The following is an 18,512-nucleotide window of genomic DNA, read 5'->3' as shown; positions in this document are numbered from 1 at the left end:
AGGTATTTGTAGTTGTCCACATATTCTAAGTCAGAGCCGTCCAGAGTAGTGATGTTGGACAGGCGGGCAGGTGCAGGCAGCGATCGGTTGAAGAGCATGCATTTAGTTTTACTTGTATTTAAGAGCAATTGGAGGCCACGGAAGGAGAGTTGTATGGCATTGAAGCTCGCCTGGAGGGTTGTTAACACAGTGTCAAAAGAAGGGCCAGAAGTATACAGAATAGTGTCGTCTGCGTAGAGGTGGATCAGAGACTCACCAGCAGCAAGAGCGACATCATTGATGTATACAGAGAAGAGAGTCGGTCCAAGAATTGAACCCTGTGGCACCCCCATAGAGACTGCCAGAGGTCCGGACAACAGACCCTCCGATTTGACACACTGAACTCGATCAGAGAAGTAGTTGGTGAACCAGGCGAGGCAATCATTAGAGAAACCAAGGCTGTCGAGTCTGCCGATGAGGATGTGGTGATTGACAGAGTCAAAAGCCTTGGCCAGGTCAATGAATACGGCTGCACAGTATTGTTTCCTATCGATGGCGGTTAAGATATCGTTTATGACCTTGAGCGTGGCTGAGGTGCACCCATGACCAGCTCTGAAACCAGATTGCATAGCGGAGAAGGTATGGTGGGATTCGAAATGGTCGGTAATCTGTTTGTTGACTTGGCTTTCGAAGACCTTAGAAAGGCAGGGTAGGATAGATATAGGTCTGTAGCTGTTTGGGTCAAGAGTGTCCCCCCCCTTTGAAGAGGGGGATAACCGCAGCTGCTTTCCAATCTTTGGGAATCTCAGACGACACGAAAGAGAGGTTGAAAAGGCTAGTAATAGGGGTGGCAACAATTTCAGCAGATAGTTTTAGAAAGAAAGGGTCCCGATTATCTAGCCCGGCTGATTTGTAAGGGTCCAGATTTTGCAGCTCTTTCAGAACATCAGCTGACTGTATTTGGGAGAAAGAGAAATGGGGAAGGCGTGGGCGAGTAGCAGAGGGGAGGGCAGTGCTGTTGACCGGGGTAGGGGTAGCCAGGTGGAAAGCATGGCCAGCCGTAGAAAAATGCTTATTGAAATTCTCAATTATAGTGGATTTGTCGGTGGTGACAGTGTTTCCTATCTTCAGTGCAGTTGGAAGCTGGGAGGAGGTGTTCTTATTCTCCATGGACTTTACAGTGTCCCAGAACTTTTTTGAGTTTGTGTTGCAGGAAGCAAATTTCTGCTTGAAAAAGCTAGCCTTGGCTTTTCTAACTGCCTGTGTATATTGGTTTCTAGCTTCCCTGAAAAGTTGCATATCACGGGGGCTGTTCGATGCTAATGCAGAACGCCATAGGATGTTTTTCTGTTGGTTAAGGGCAGTCAGGTCAGGAGAGAACCAAGGGCTATATCTGTTCCTGGTTCTAAATTTCTTGAATGGGGCATGCTTATTCAAGATGGTGAGGAAGGCATTTAAAAAAAATATCCAGGCATCCTCTACTGACGGGATGAGATCAATATCCTTCCAGGATACCTCGGCCAGGTCGATTAGAAAGGCCTGCTCGCTGAAGTGTTTCAGGGAGCGTTTGACAGTGATGAGTGGAAGTCGTTTGACCGCTGACCCATTACGGATGCAGGCAATGAGGCAGTGATCGCTGAGATCTTGGTTGAAAACAGCAGAGGTGTATTTGGAGGGCAAGTTGGTTAGGATGATATCTATGAGGGTACCCGTGTTTACGGAATTGGGGTGGTACCTGGTAGGTTCATTGATAATTTGTGTGAGATTGAGGGCATCAAGCTTAGATTGTAGGATGGCTGGGGTGTTAAGCATGTTCCAATTTAGGTCGCCTAGCAGCACGAGCTCTGAAGATAGATGGGGGGCAATCAGTTCACATGTGGTGTCCAGAGCACAGCTGGGGGCAGAGGGTGGTCTATAGCAGGCGGCAACGGTGAGACTTGTTTTTAGAGAGGTGGATTTTTAAAAGTAGAAGTTCAAATTGTTTGGGAACAGACCTGGATAGTAAAACAGAACTCTGCAGGCAATCTTTGCAGTAGATTGCAACACCGCCCCCTTTGGCCGTTCTATCTTGTCTGAAAATCTTGTAGTTAGGGATGAAAATGTCAGAATTTTTGGTGGTCTTCCTAAGCCAGGATTCAGACACGGCTAAAACATCTGGGTTGGCAGAGTGTGCTAAAGCAGTGAACAAAACAAACTTAGGGAGGAGGCTTCTAATGTTAACATGCATGAAACCAAGGCTATTACGGTTACAGAAGTCATCAAAAGAGAGCGCCTGGGGAATAGGAGTGGAGCTAGGTACTGCAGGGCCTGGATTCACCTCTACATCACCAGAGGAACAGAGGAGGAGTAGGATAAGGGTACGGCTAAAAGCTATGAGAATTGGTCGTCTAGAACAGAGAGTAAAAGGAAGTTTCTGGGGGCGATAAAATAGCTTCAAGGAATAATGTACAGACAAAGGTATGGTAGGATGTGAATACAGTGGAGGTAAACCTAGGTATTGAGTGATGATGAGAGAGATATTGTCTCTAGAAACATCATTGAAACCAGGTGATGTCATCGCATATGTGGGTGGTGGAACTGAAAGGTTGGATATGGTATAGTGAGCAGGGCTAGAGGCTCTACAATGAAATAAGCCAATAAACACTAACCAGAACAGCAATGGACAAGGCATATTTACATTAAGGAGAGGCATGCTTAATCGAGTGATCATAAGGGTCCAGTGAGTAGAGGTTGGTTGGGGTCACGGCGATCCAGACAGCTGGCCGGGTAGCTGGCTATCGGTAGCAAGATAGCATAGGATGGAGGTCTATTTTTAGTCACCTCGTGCGTTTCCGTCGGTAGATTAGTGGGGTTCCGTGTGGTAGAGGGGATCAATCCAATTGGCAAAATAGATATAGTGACCCAAGAAAAATTGTCCGATATACTTATTCAGATAGCAGCCGATAAGACAGCTAACGATTAGCGGGCCCCAGATGAGCGTTCAGGTAACGTCGCGACGGAGGTGCCAGTTGGATAACTCCCTCGGGCAGATAACGTTGGTAGTCAGTCGTGAAGGCCCGGTGGGGCTCCGCATTTGTAGTAAAAAAAAACGGGTCCGGATAGGTGATTGTAGCCCAGAAATGGCTGATGGAACTCTTCAGCTGGCTAGCTCCGGAATAATTTAAGTTTGCTCCGGGATCGACGTAAGCCAATAGTCACACGGTTTGCAGCTAGCTAGCTGCGAAATCAAGGTGTAAATGTCCAGAGCTTGCGGTTGAAATCCGGGGATATTGAGAAAAATAGGTCCGGTATGTTCTGGTCTGAGTCGCGTTGTACAAAAGTGCCGATAGATTATCGAGCTAAAGGAATAGCTGATGACCACAAAACGTGGGTAGCTGAAATACTAACGTTAGCCAGTAAACCGGCTAACTTCTGGGTAGTTTCAGGTTAGCTTCTGGCTAGTTTCTGGTTAGCTTCTGGCTAGTTTCTGGTTAGCTTCTGGCTAGCTTCTGGTTAGCTTCTGGCTAGCTTCTGACTAGCTTCTGGCTAGCTTCTGGTTAGCTTCTGGCTAGCTTCTGGTTAGCTTCTGGTTAGCTTCTGGCTAGCTTCAATTGTGAATTTTCAGATTTGAGGTAAATAATACTTTTTTTTCTGTAATTGGTGAGGCGGGTTGCAGGAAAGCTGTTTGTAGTTGAGTTCTTGGATAATAAAATATATAAAAGATATGCGAAGAAAGGTGTAAATATATATATATACAGGACATGACAATACGAGGACAAAATGACGTCTGAACTGCTATGCCATCTTCTCCACTCACATGATGCAAGTGGAGAAGATCCACCATTTTTCTTAGAGAACCTATATTTTAAAAGTGTGCTTGTGCGTGAGTATGCGTGTGTAATAGACACATGCATTGAAATTTTGAAAAATGTGTAGTTATATTCCAATAAAGTTAGATCTATATCTTTTTTTAAATATACAAGTAAGAAAGCCTTAAGATAAATAATTCACTTGTTTAGAGAGAAACATTTGTATAATTTTAGAGTAAAGTAGTAATATGTTGGATGAGTGTGTTGGGATGCATGCCGGCAAAGCCACTACACAACACTAAACGATACATTAATTGCACTAACTAGAGAAAGAAACCATTAATCTTAGACTTGGGACCACACAGCCACTTATCAGGTGAATGATTGCTTTGCAATTCTTGCTGTTAGCCACTGATTCCTTCCAAACCACTCATTGTTGAATTTGCGATTTACAACTTATTGAGCACTGATATGTTTAATCTATAATTTCTCTTCATTATTCATCTTCATATGACAAGGATTAAAAAGGATTTGCAGTAGATGTTTGACTTGATTCATGATGATGACTGCTAGCTAAGATTTTGAAAGTATGATGTTGACCAGTCAAAGCTCCTGTAGATATGTGATTTGACATAATTTTATCAGTGGCCAATGACCTTGAGCCTTCGTGGATGGGCACTTCTAATGTAACTCTACGGCAGCACACAAGGGGCTGGAATTTTCTAGCTCTACCCTTAGACTTGGCGGTGAGTAGTGTCCCCATGAGTTACAGAACACTGAGCCAATCACAGCGCAACACTCTGTAATTTCTACTGGCTTGCCCCACCACCACAGAAAGCACTGAGCTAGGCTGACACACCTACATTTTGGAGCAGCCTTACTCAAGAAACAAAAAAGAGACCATGTTTGTATGCGGCTTTATTAACTCAGGTTAGCTTCTGAGTTAAATTAAAATTTAATTAATTATTTTTTTTACATTGTTTGCAAACTGATATGTGACATTTATGCCAAAATAACATTTGGGTGCAAAAAATGTGGGGCTCTGCTGCACCGGCCCTGAACAACAGGTCGCCACTGCTCAAGTATTTAACCTTTATTTAACTAGGTAAGTCAGCAGGTTGTGAACTCTGCAAACAACGTTTCCATGCAGAGAATGAGAACAGTAGGCTAAATGACTGTAATTAATACATGCATTAATATAAATTAATGTAACAAAATCATGGGGAATTATCGGTACATTTACTAGGACTACTGGCGACATACTGGGGAATTTATTAAAATATACAATTAAAGGGCAAACAATTCACACAATGAAACAATGAATTTCGAAGAATTGGCAGGAGACAACTGAGTGCATTCTGGAGAGTTGAGAGCATGCATTCTGGAGAGAGAGATGCCATATTTTCACAACACACCCACCCTTCTTGTTGCAACATTTTAAATGATACTCAACACACATTATTTTCACACATATTTTAGATGTTTTTCACTGACAGCCGCAACTCAATCAACTAGGCCTATTGCCATGCGCGCTGTCCAAATTGCAGGCTTCCCAAATAGGCGTAGGCCTACCTACAGCTTTTTTTTTTTTTTTAAAGAAGAAGCTAATGATCGCTTTGTGGCTAAGTCATGCTCTCTGGTGAGATGTAATGAAATGAAATAATTTAGGAAAAACATCAATTGACTTTAGTGGAAGCCATCATCCTAACAGTGCACTGTGCATTCGCCAACTTTCCTTTCCGATTCAAAAGAGGCTGAAACTAGATATCTGTATATAATGTCGAGATGTTCATGTCTCCGCCCTAACAATGGGAGTTACCGTCCCAAAGGTGGGAAGGCAGGCTATAATCTGAGGTCTGCATATTATGCCCATACAAACGCATCGGGCTTCGCCTCTTCCTCTCTGCTGAAACTCTCACTGGAGAAAGCATCCGAGCGAGCAAAACAGCGCCCCTCTGGTCTGAAGGTTTTCACCAGCAACGAATTCGGCAGGAGAAGGCCGCCCCTATTCATTTTCAACGAGGACACACAGAGAGATGTGCAGGGGATTGTGGGAAGGAGAGCAGCGAGAACCCTGCTAGAGGAGCGGTAGAAAAAGTTGAGCTCCCGTCCACTTTATGCAAATTTCAACCGAAGCATTGTCGACAGAAGGCATATATGTAGCCCATGTTTCTGATGCTGTCTGGACATAAATAATATATAATAATATATTTTTTTTGTTACAAACTGTTTAGTTTAGCTTGCTCGGATGCTTTTTCTGAGATTGATGCATCTTTCTCTCAGGGCGCGCCTCGGTCAAATAAATTATTATTCATATTTCAATATTTATATTTGGACAAGGAGGTAAACTACAGTGGTCAGGACCCCTAAGGCCCGCCCATAACACCGGCCATGTGTAGGCTACTGACCTATGTGACTGAATATGTTTTGTGAGCTACGGTTTCCTGTGAGAGGAAATCCATGCATGAAACCGGAAAAGTGGATCCACTCCCAACACACACAAACTCACGTGCACACATAAGCCTACTTATTGCATTTTCTCATTGACACAAACATAATCACATCACTTTATTCCACTAAGGCCAGGATTCAATCCGATCCGTGTAAAATCCACGTTATAGTGCACTTGACATTTAATGGTAATTTCCGATTGAACCGATATCTGCAGTGTTTACCATGAACTTCGGGGAAACTGGCTTTAAAAGAGCTGTGAATGGAATCTTGGACTAAAACATGTGGAAGGATTAAAGAGCTCCTCTACTCCCGTTTTGACTTCAAGTGAAGCCCGTGATAATGAAAGTGCGTGCACGCATGTGTCTGTGTGTGGTGCAGATGATGGAGAATTTTAAGAATAGCCTACTTCTTGAAATTGAATGCAACAACTAGCCCAATGCCTTTCAATAAGTTGATATCAATGAGATTTCACACACACACACACACACACACACACACACACACACACACACACACACACACAGAGAGAGAGAGCAGTCAGAGTGTGTGTGTGTGTAGAGGAAGGAACACGAACGCCTCCAGCTGCTGGCCAAGAAGGTGACGTCAGTTGGGCCAGTAAGTAGTCAGAATTACAATATTACTGTGTGTGTGTGTGTGCGCGCGGGCGGGCGCAAAGAGGAGGAAAAGCGTGTTTACACAGACTGCCGAGAGCCTGGGGAATAATGCGCGAGAGGAAGTGAGCCGGCTCTCTGTCTGCGCGCTCCGACTTCCTGCTCTGAAGAAGAAAAAAACCTCCGGATCCCCTTACAGTCTCGAGTCCCGCAGCTCAGACGGCATCAGAATGGAAAACCAGCGCATTATACGGAATTCTCTTTAAAAACATATACAGAAGGAAAGCAGACGTCCAACACCAGGGTATGTGGAGGCATGCTTCTCTATGATATTCATATTCACTTTATTAAACCAGGATAGTCACTGAGTTTGAGTGATGATGACTTAGAAGTGAACTCTGTACCAGAAAATATAGTTTGGAAATATGACATAACTCGGTCATCACAATGAACTTGAAATTTAAGGGACGACAGTCGATAGATGCTGGTAGCGTAGCAAATCGCGGATATACTATCTTGGCACACATGTATACATTTGCGTAAAAGGTATGTGTTTCCTTCTATTCATAAAAGTACGCCATAAAAAGTTACGTTTATTTTCGTTTTGACGTTTGCTAATATTGGGCTACTCCGTTATTCACACATTGGATGTCAAACTCAAATTGCTCGGGTCTATCACGGTGCTCTAGGCGGCAGGTAGTCTAATGGTTAGGGCTTTGGACTAGTAACCGAAAGGTTGCAAGATCAAATCCCCGAGCTGACAAGGTTCAGGGGCAGAACGACAGATTTGTACAAGGCCACTGTTCCTAGGCCGTCATTGAAAATAATAATTTGTTCTTAACTGACTTGCCTAGTTAAATAAAGTCTGCTTTTCTCGCGCAATTTGTTTATTGTGATGCATTTGGCAACTCCAATTAGCTGTTGGTGTGAAAATGCGCTCATGGCCCTTTAACAACTCTAGTAGACTTTCTGGTTTGTCTGGACTCTACAGACTAATTGCCATGCGCTTCCGGATTGAAACTGGCAGCAGACAACATCTTGAAAATGAGTCATGGGGCAAACAAAGAGCCGTTTGAGTGTTCCAGGCTCTCCAACACCGATGGCTCTGCACAAACCCGAGCCCGGCGTTCCACGGGTGATAACCCATACGTTAGAGCGTCTATATACGGAGTTTGGTACGATACAGCGACCAGAGGCATTATATAGCCTATAACGTCTCATGTCACTGTTGGTTGTACAGTACGTGCTAGCGACAGGAGCGCGTAGCGCAGTGGCTAGTTGGTTTTTCCATTGGTAGTGCGCAGGAAGAGAGCGCATTTAGTCATGGTTAAGTAATCCCCCCACATAGAGAGCTCATAACGGGTTTCCGTTTAGTCGATACTGGAGAAGCCTGTCCAGAGGACCAGCTGTATAATTTTTCTGTGTCATAGCACTGTTTTAAGATACTAGAAACTCCCCATCAACAAAATAAATCATCCCTACCAGAAGCTACATGTGTGTGTGTGTGTGTACCTGTCCAGGTGGAGAGACACTGTGCTGTGGGCCTATCATCCCACACAGTACAAATAACGTGGACATATTCAATGCTGCAATAAAACAGATATAAATCTATGATGACAGTATTTTTAATTGCACCAATCCAGTGTTTCAGGCAATGCAGGTTTCTTACTATTGCTACGGTTACGGATATCCCCAAATGAACAGTTCCTGCTGTTTTGTCTCTGAGCTTGGCTAGTTAACCCATGTCACTATGGAACATCAAAGACTAAATCCATCATACATCATGCCACAGCATGTCCTGGGGGAGACCCAGAGTACATACATGTATGCAATGCATTCTCCATGTGTTGTTGTGGAATAGGAAATGGGTGGTGTGTGTTGCCGTACCAGAGCGAGGCGAGGAGGAAACCCGTCCATTTGTCTCATCTGTGAGGTCTCTGTGTTTCCGATGGTTCCCGGTGACAGGAATTCCTACCTTTGAGTTGGGACTGGCCTTTCCCCCGGGAAGACGCCCTATAGCAGAATGAGAGGAAGTCCTCATTTAGACATACACACACCCACACATCCCTACCATACACAAAAAAACATGCACACACAGGAGAGCTCCTCAGGAAACCGAGACAGAGGGGGTATTCACCTTTTTCCTCTCCTGGATGGTCTCTCTCCCACTGAGAGGGATGGAGGAGGAGGGAAAGCAGGATTCTCTGTTTGGTATTTTCAAACAGACAAGCTTGTGTCTGGGGAATATGTGTGTTGTGAGAGAGAGAGGTGCACAGAAAGTTGTCTGTGTGGAGTGTGAGACAGACGGACAGTGAAGTCAAGGTAAATAGTGTCGTTGGGCTGTGGCCTGTCTTGGCAGAGGGGCACTGACCACATCCTCTTTTATCACCACGGAAACATCCCTAGCTCCACCCGTCTGGCCATAGTTGGCAGCACCAAGTCCCTGAACTCTGACACAAGCGCACACACTTGAACTCTTTATTTTGACCAATAATGAAACATAATTACTACTACGAAGCATACAGTCAAAGCACAGCGTATGAGTGAGTGCAAGTAACTGAGTGTGCATGCGTGTTAGTGGAGTGGACAAGCTTCTCTGACTTGTCTGATGTACTAAAGCTGCCAGGCAGCCCCTCATTCACAAAGAGCTCCTGTGTTGACCCGTCTTATCATTTGGGCAGCCAGCCAAGCTCTCCAGCGAGTGAAAGTTTTACATAGCCCCTGGTGTGTCTCACTACATATGCAGTAATGGCTTTTATTCCCCACTTCAACATATTGTAATATGAGATGTATGCTGGCACTTGGCCTCATAGGCATACATATGTTAATAGACAGTACATTGGTTGGCACCGGATCTGGCACATGATGCCAGGAGTAGCATAATACTGTGACTCCAGTGTCTGCTGTAGTGATGATCTAAATGTGTTGTTGGTGTGTTTTCTGTCTTTATGGGTAGGCTTTTATGGTGCAGGAAATGCCTTCTTGGTTGGGGGCGGGACATGGGGGAGGCTTTGAATGTGTGTTCGTCGATTTACATGCAGTGCAAGTGTAACTGACTGTGTTCACCCCTCTTTCTTTCTCCCTCTCTCTTTCCAGTCATGGAGAGTGCCATCACGTTGTGGCAGTTCCTGCTGCAGCTGTTATTGGACCAGAGCCACAAGCACCTGATCTGCTGGACGTCTAACGACGGGGAGTTTAAACTGCTCAAGTCAGAAGAGGTGGCCAAGCTGTGGGGTCTGAGGAAGAACAAGACCAACATGAACTATGACAAGCTGAGCCGCGCCCTGCGTTACTACTATGACAAGGTACAACTGCCATAGATTACATTGGCACTACACAAACACCAAACACACACCTGCTGGTATGGACGACAAGGTACAACTCCCATAGATTACGTTGGCACTACACTAACACCAAACACACACCTGCTGGTATGGACGACAAGGTACAACTCCCATAGATTACGTTGGCACTACACTAACACTAAACACACACCTGCTGGTATGGACGACAAGGTACAACTCCCATAGATTACGTTGGCACTACACAAACACCAAACACACACCTGCTGGTATGGACGACAAGGTACAACTCCCATAGATTACGTTGGCACTACACAAACACCAAACACACACCTGCTGGTATGGACGACAAGGTACAACTCCCATAGATTACGTTGGCACTACACTAACACTAAACACACACCTGCTGGTATGGACGACAAGGTACAACTCCCATAGATTACGTTGGCACTACACTAACACTAAACACACACCTGCTGGTATGGACGACAAGGTACAACTCCCATAGATTACGTTGGCACTACACTAACACTAAACACACACTTGCTGGTATGGACGACAAGGTACAACTCCCATAGATTACGTTGGCACTACACTAACACCAAACACACACCTGCTGGTATGGACGACAAGGTACAACTCCCATAGATTACGTTGGCACTACACTAACACCAAACACACACCTGCTGGTATGGACGACAAGGTACAACTCCCATAGATTACGTTGGCACTACACTAACACTAAACACACACCTGCTGGTATGGACGACAAGGTACAACTCCATAGATTACGTTGGCACTACACTAACACTAAACACACACCTGCTGGTATGGACGACAAGGTACAACTCCCATAGATTACGTTGGCACTACACTAACACCAAACACACACCTGCTGGTATGGACGACAAGGTACAACTCCCATAGATTACATTGGCACTACACTAACACCAAACACACGCCTGCTGGTACGGATGACCAGGTACACCAACATTGTAAACCCTTCACAAACATACAGTAAATTGAGAAATCATGTAACTAAACAAAATGAAGAAGAAACTATACTATGGAACTAAGATAAATATATATATATATATATATACACACTGCTCAAAAAAATAAAGGGAACACTAAAATAACACATCCTAGATCTGAATGAATGAAATATTATTAAATACTTTTTTCTTTACATAGTTGAATGTGCTGACAACAAAATCACACAAATTATCAATGGAAATCAAATTTATCAACCCATGGAGGTCTGGATTTGGAGTCACACTCAAAATTAAAGTGGAAAACCACACTACAGGCTGATCCAACTTTGATGTAATGTCCTTAAAACAAGTCAAAATGAGGCTCAGTAGTGTGTGTGGCCTCCACGTGCCTGTATGACCTCCCTACAACGCCTGGGCATGCTCCTGATGAGGTGGCGGATGGTCTCCTAAGGGATCTCCTCCCAGACCTGGACTAAAGCATCCGCCAACTCCTGGACAGTCTGTGGTGCAACGTGGCGTTGGTGGATGGAGCGAGACATGATGTCCCAGATGTGCTCAATTGGATTCAGGTCTGGGGAACGGGCGGGCCAGTCCATAGCATCAATGCCTTCCTCTTGCAGGAACTGCTGACACACTCCAGCCACATGAGGTCTAGCATTGTCTTGCATTAGGAGGAACCCAGGGCCAACCGCACCAGCATATGGTCTCACAAGGGGTCTGAGGATCTCATCTCGGTACCTAATGGCAGTCAGGCTACCTCTGGCGAGCACATGGAGGGCTGTGCGGCCCCCCCAAAGAAATGCCACCCCACACCATGACTGTCCCACCGCCAAACCGGTCATGCTGGAGGATGTTGCAGGCAGCAGAACGTTCTCCACGGCGTCTCCAGACTCTGTCACGTCTGTCACATGTGCTCAGTGTGAACCTGCTTTCATCTGAAGAGCACAGGGCGCCAGTGGCGAATTTGCCAATCTTGGTGTTCTCTTGCAAATGCCAAACGTCCTGCACGGTGTTGGGCTGTAAGCACAACCCCCACCTGTGGACGTCGGGCCCTCATACCACCCTCATGGAGTCTGTTTCTGACCGTTTGAGCAGACACATGCACATTTGTGGCCTGCTGGAGGTCATTTTGCAGGGCTCTGGCAGTGCTCCTCCTTGCACAAAGGCGGAGGTAGCGGTCCTGCTGCTGGGTTGTTGCCCTCCTACGGCCTCCTCCACGTCTCCTGATGTACTGGCCTGTCTCCTGGTAGCGCCTCCATGCTCTGGACACTACGCTGACAGACACAGCAAACCTTCTTGCCACAGCTCGCATTGCTATGCCATCCTGGATGAGCTGCACTACCTGAGCCACTTGTGTGGGTTGTAGACTCCGTCTCATGCTACCACTAGAGTGAAAGCACCGCCAGCATTCAAAAGTGACCAAAACATCAGCCAGGAAGCATAGGAACTGAGAAGTGGTCTGTGGTCACCACCTGCAAAACCACTCCTTTATTGGGGGTGTCTTGCTAATTGCCTATAATTTCCACCTGTTGTCTATTCCATTTGCACAACAGCATGTGAAATTTATTGTCAATCAGTGTTGCTTCCTAAGTGGACAGTTTGATTTCACAGAAGTGTGATTGACTTGGAGTTACATTGTGTTTAAGTGTTCCCTTTATTTTTTTGAGCAGTATATATATATATATATATATATATAATATGAATAATAGAATGATAGTAAAATGCTATGGAGTACTTCAATGAAATTTGATGCAAAAAAAGCTAACTCGGCTTCATCCTTCATTAATGCAGATGGCTTGTTCATCACAAAACCCTTTGATATTGCCAACCACTTTAATATTTGTTGTTGTTGACAAGATTAGCAAACTTAGGTATGACATCCAAACAACAAATGCTGAGTCTTCCTATTTATGCATAATGGACCAAATAATTAAAGGCAAGCACTGTAGTTTTGAGTTCCACAAAGTTTGTGTGGAAGGGTGAAAAATGGTTGCTATCTATAAATAAGGACAAACCACCTGGTACCGACAACCTGGATGGTAAACTGCTGAGGTTGGTAGCGGAATACATTGTGACTCCTGTTTGCCACATCTTCAATTTAAGCCTAGAAGACTGTGTGCCCTCAGACATGGAGGGAGGCAAATGTCATTCTGCTACCCAGGAATAGCAGGACACCCTTTAATGGTTCAAACATGTTACAAGTGCTTAGCAAATTTTTGGAAAAACATTTGATCAAATAAAGTTATTTTACAGAAAAGACTTTCAGCATGCTTACAGTGATGGGCACTCAACATTGACACAAATGACTGATGGTTGGCTGAAAGTAATCGATAGTAAGAAGATTGGGGGAGCTGCTTTGTTAGACTTCAGTGCAGCTTTTAATGTCATTGATCATAACCTATTGCTGAAAAAATGTAGGTGTTATTTGCATCCTCTGCCTTATTATGGATTGAGCGTTACCTATCTAATAGAACACAGAGGGTTTTTGTTAATGGAAGCCTCTCTCATGCAAATTCAGTTGATTGTGGTATACCACAGGGCAGCCGGCTAAGGCCATTATTGTTTTCTATTTTTACAAATGACCTTCCGACGACCTTGACTAATGCCTGTGTGTATGTACACTGACGACTGAACAGCATACACGTCGGCTACAACAGTCAAATAACTGAGACACTTAACATAGAGCTCCAGTCAGTTATAGAAAGGGTAACTAGCAATAAGCTGTTGCTAAATATCTCAAAACCAAAAAGCATAATTTTTGGGACAAATCACTTGCTCAGTGCTAAACCTAATTTAGATCTATTATTGAGTAATGTGGCAATTGAGCAAGTTGAAGAGACTAAACTGCTGGGTGTAACCCTAGATAGCAAGCTGTCATGGTCAAAACATATAGACTCAATGGTTGCTAAAATGGGAAGAGGTCTGTCCATGATAGGGCGTTGCTCTGACTTCAGTCAACCAGACAGGTCCTAGTGCCCAGCTTTGTCGCCCCTGGACTACTGCCCAGCAGTGTGGTCATGGGCAGCAAAGGAGGACATAGGTCAATTGCAGTTGGTCCAGAACAAGGCAGCATGTATCGCACTTGGATGTACACAGAGGGGAAGTTGAGGAGAGATTGACTGCATCACCATTGGTCTTTGTGCGAGGTATTGATATGTTGAAGGTACCGAACTATCTGTTCAAGCAGTTGGCACACAGTTCAGACACTCATAAGTACAACACAAGACATGCAACCAGAGGTGTCTTCACAGTCCCCAGGTCCAGAACAGAGGCTGGGAAACACACAGTATTAGATAGAGCCATGACTAGATGGAACTCTGCCACCCCAGGTAACTCAAACTAGCACTAAACCCAGTAAAAAAAAAGAAGATAAATGACACCTTACTGCACAAAGGGGACTATGACAAGACACAGCCATTTTAAATATATTGTATTGTAATTTGCACTGTGTTATGTATTAGACCTAGATATTGTGTTTATGTACTGATATGTATTTTAGTCCTCGACTAATAATGTCCTGTACTATGTATTATGTCATGTTTCATGTGGACCTCAGGAAGAGTAGCTGATGCTTTTGCAGCGGCTAAATGGGGATCCTCATAAATACCAAATACCTCAACACAGCATGAACATGTCTGTACCAATTCTACAGGTCAAACCACCATATAACATCATGGCATGCATGTTAACATTACACTGTTATTACTGTATAACATATGATGCTTAAACTCCTCCTTCCCTCTTCCTCCTCCAGAACATCATCAAGAAGGTGATTGGTCAGAAGTTTGTGTACAAATTTGTGTCCTTTCCGGAGATCCTGAAGATGGACCCCGCGGCGGTGGAGATGGGTGTGAGGGGGGGTGATGAGACTGGTGGGGCCCTGTCAGAGGGGGAGGGGGATGAGGAGGGGATGAGGGGCGGCCCCCCAGGGAGGAACGAGTACCTCCACTCAGGCCTCTACTCCTCCTTTACCGTCAGCTCCCTCCAGCATCCCCAGGACCTCCTCCGCCCCCCTGATCTGCTCCGGCCAATCAAGGTGGAGCCTCGACATGATCACCATGACAACAGTGGCACGGTGATTCGCTTTGTTCAGAACCGCAGCCATAAGGGCGGGGCACTGCCGATGGTGTCGCTGCCTTCATCCCCGCCCCCTTCCTCAAACGAGGGCTATTATTCGTCCAAACCTTCCCCAAGGCTAGCCTACTCCTCGTCCTGCTCCTCCTCCCCATCACACAGCCCCACCCACGCACTCTGGAGGGCACGGAGCCCCGCCCCTGAGACTGATGAATCAGAGCAGAGTGCTCAACCCCTTAACCTATCGTCTGGTCACAGAGACCGTGGCCAGGTCACACCCACGCCAAAGAAGAGGGGCTTAGCCAATAGCGTCCCGCCAAAAACCAGGAAGCCAAAAGGCCTGGAGATATCCGCACCCTCCCTGCTCCTGACAGCCAATGACATCGGATCTATCGCCCTCAACAGTCCTGCGCTGCCCTCTGGGTCCCTAACACCAGCCTTCTTCACTGCACAGGTCAGCACCACCCTCACAATCTTTTCCCAGGTTAGCCCTGAACATAAACGCATACACTGAGCTCCACCCTCACCCTCTGTGTGTGTGCGTGCTGATTTATGTGTGTCATGACATTGGGGGAAAATACATGACTTATCTGGAACTGTCTGTCCTTTCCTTACCATGAAACGGGCAGGGAGAGAGGTAAGAGAGTTATTGAGGAGAGACGGAGAGAGGAAATGAGGGAATGAGTGAAAGAGGTAAGCGGAAAAGAGGGATAGGGTGGGGAGCGAGACTAGTAAGGAGGAGAGAGGGAAGGAGGGAGAGAGAGAGGTAAGTTGGAGAGAAGGGAGGGTGGGGAGGTCTAAGTGAAGCCATATGTTCCTAAATCTCTTGAATCGTGTTGTAAGGTAAGGGCTGTTTTAATACCACGGATACAGAGAGAGGGAGAGAGAATCTAGAACTCCTCTTTATTGGGCCACAACACACATCATTCCTTACCCACATAAACAGAGAAATGAAGGGGGGTTGTGTTTAAGTCAGGGAGAGAGAGCGATAGGGAGAAATTGATGTCATATGTAGCTTCTCAGCTCAAGCCTAGTTTTCCAAGTTCTGTGACCTCGAGTTCCCCAAGTCAGCCTTGAATTCACTCCCCCCGTCTCCCCCTATGTCCCCCCCAAAGCAGGGTATGAAGCCCTCTCTCCCCTCGTAGTTCCAGTGTTTTACTAAAACAAACAGTGCCAGCACAGCAGGACTGAATAACCACAGGGAGAAATTAAACCTCTGTGCTGTGTGTGTTCATACTCGGCTAGATCATTTTACAGATCACCAATAAAAACACCAACAGGACATTGAACAAATTGACATCTCTCACTCTTTCCATAAACTCTTTGTTCTCCACCTCTAGACTCCCTCAGGTCTCATCCTCACCCCCAGTCCCTTGCTGTCCAGTATCCATTTCTGGAGCAGTCTGAGTCCCGGAGGATCCCTGAGCCCCGCTCGCCTGCAGGGCCATGGACCCCTGTTCCAGGTGACACACACACACACACTCTCTAAAAGAGAAGAGAGAGGAGAAATGAAAGTAAGAGTGACACCACCTGGAGTGAAGACTGATGGGAGTTAAGGAGGAGAGAGGGAGGGATACAGAGGAAAGTTGTGGGATGGGTGACAAAGGGTTAGGGGAGGACAGTTTAGTATTTGCTTGTTCGTGCTGAGCCGAGAGGGAAAGGGCTCCACTCTAACTGGTAAAAAAAGGAGGGATAGTGAATGTTGACAGTCTGAGTTAGAAGTTTGAGCTATGACTAGGATTGCAAAATTCCGGGAACCTTCAATAAATTCCCTGGTTTCCCGAAATCCCGATTGTAGGATCCCGGATCCAGGAGGGAATAAGCAGTAAATCTGTAGTCCTCCATCCAGGACTTCTGGAAAACCAGATTTATTTTTTTGAAAGTTCCCTGAATTTTGCAACCCTTGCTAAGACAGAAGATTCCCCCAAACAGCCTCATTTTCTCAACAACAACAACGAGTCACATGACACCATCGCTATTTAGTTCTGTGTGTGTGAGCGGTTCACTATGATTGTACTTAAGTGTGTGTGTGATTCACTGTGTGCATGGGTTTCAAAATAAGCTACAGATGTTTCCTTTCGGGTGGGGGGGAAGCTTCCTGCTCGGGAGAGGGGGTCAGGAGTCCCACCCACTCCCATCAGCCCTCTCACAACAGGAAGTGCCTCTCCTCCCATCGTCAGTAGGGATGGGCGTTAAAATACCTCAGCCACCATTTTAGGGAATTCTTAAACCCAGTCGTCAGCCTCTCCAGAGTTACCCAGAGTTCTTTATAAAGAAAGTTATCATTAGCAGTAATAGTACACATGTATAACACTATACTAGGGATAGAGATGAATGTACTTCACCTCAGTATAATATGGGGGCATCATCATTTTTATTGTGTGCTATTTCCTATCTGACAGTGGATCTCACCGGTCTTGTCCTTTGTCCGTAGTTCCCCACCCTGCTGAATGGGCCCATCCCAGTCCCCTTGTCCAGCCTGGACACCTCCTCCCCCCGACTGCTCTCCCACAGCCCACACAAGTCCTGATCCTCCTGGAGGACAGTACCATACTCTACTGGACTCTACTACCAACTGGACCAAAACAGGCCTTGACCAGAACAAATAGGCCCAGTCCACACAAGTTCAAATCCTGCACCCCGACACAGCAGGACTCGAGGCCAAATCAGGTTAAGCCAGCAAAAATCAGGACACTGCTGCAAACCTACTGGATCAGCCTTTAACTGCGTCAATATCATGGACTTGAAGATACATTTTCTTTAGCTTCGTTGAAACAGTTTTTTACTTACTCATCTCATCCATCTTGAAAAAAAATTAAGTTATCCCATATTTATCCTCTTCAGAATGCTGTTCCATGCATTGTACCTTGTCAGCCCTTTATCAAACGCCTGGCGTATGGTTATAACGCTTTATAAGAGACAGGGCGTGGTTATAAAGCTTTATCATTGTATAGTGGTTGATATGTTCATCTGAGGCTGTGAACCTGGTTGTATTGTTCTGGCTATAAGTGTTTTTCTATGGTTTTGTATTCTATTACACTTTAAGCATTATTACCTTGTACCGGCTGTGCCTTCTCAAATGTAAATGTTTTATTTTCACGCTTTAAAACTTTTTTTTATAGACGAAATTCCAGTTCAATATTAAACAAAAGCTCATTTGTAACAGCTTTGTTATTTTTTTATAAAGGAATTGATACAAATGTATTCTCATAATGATCTGCTATTTTTTTGCTGTTCGAGAGTCAAGTAAAAATGTCTTACACAGTTTTAAATAAACATGAAGCATTGAATGCTATACAACTAATTTTA

At 45.2% G+C, this 18,512-nt stretch overlaps 1 protein-coding gene across 2 annotated transcripts; it reads left to right on the top strand.

The window, feature by feature from the left end:
- Nucleotides 1-6,873: 6,873 nt before the first annotated feature.
- Nucleotides 6,874-18,512, top strand: LOC120031902 (ETS domain-containing protein Elk-3-like). 2 transcript variants are annotated; one of them, XM_038977731.1, is made up of 5 exons: nt 6,874-7,136; nt 9,929-10,137; nt 14,884-15,657; nt 16,544-16,717; nt 17,638-18,512. In XM_038977731.1, the coding sequence occupies exons 2-5, from the start codon at nt 9,931-9,933 to the stop codon at nt 17,731-17,733; spliced, it is 1,251 nt and encodes a 416-aa protein (XP_038833659.1). In that variant the 5' UTR covers nt 6,874-7,136; nt 9,929-9,930; the 3' UTR covers nt 17,734-18,512. The 2 variants fall into 2 exon arrangements, with proteins under 2 accessions (XP_038833659.1, XP_038833660.1); XM_038977732.1 differs by having other exon boundaries at nt 6,883-7,136; nt 16,544-16,666.

This window comes from Salvelinus namaycush, chromosome 38 (genome assembly GCF_016432855.1).
Source record: "Salvelinus namaycush isolate Seneca chromosome 38, SaNama_1.0, whole genome shotgun sequence".
In the NCBI taxonomy this organism is placed as follows: Eukaryota; Metazoa; Chordata; class Actinopteri; order Salmoniformes; family Salmonidae; genus Salvelinus; species Salvelinus namaycush.
The sequence above is the reverse complement of the archived record's forward strand: the minus strand, read 5'-3'. Positions and strand labels throughout refer to the sequence as shown.

Coding starts and splice junctions, on each gene's coding strand:
- LOC120031902 (XM_038977731.1), top strand. CDS start 9,931: ATGGAGAGTGCCATCACGTTGTGGCAGTTCCTGCTGCAGCTGTTATTG. Junction 10,138..14,883: donor TGCGTTACTACTATGACAAG/GTACAACTGCCA, acceptor TTCCTCCTCCAG/AACATCATCAAGAAGGTGAT. Junction 15,658..16,543: donor CAGCCTTCTTCACTGCACAG/GTCAGCACCACC, acceptor CTCCACCTCTAG/ACTCCCTCAGGTCTCATCCT.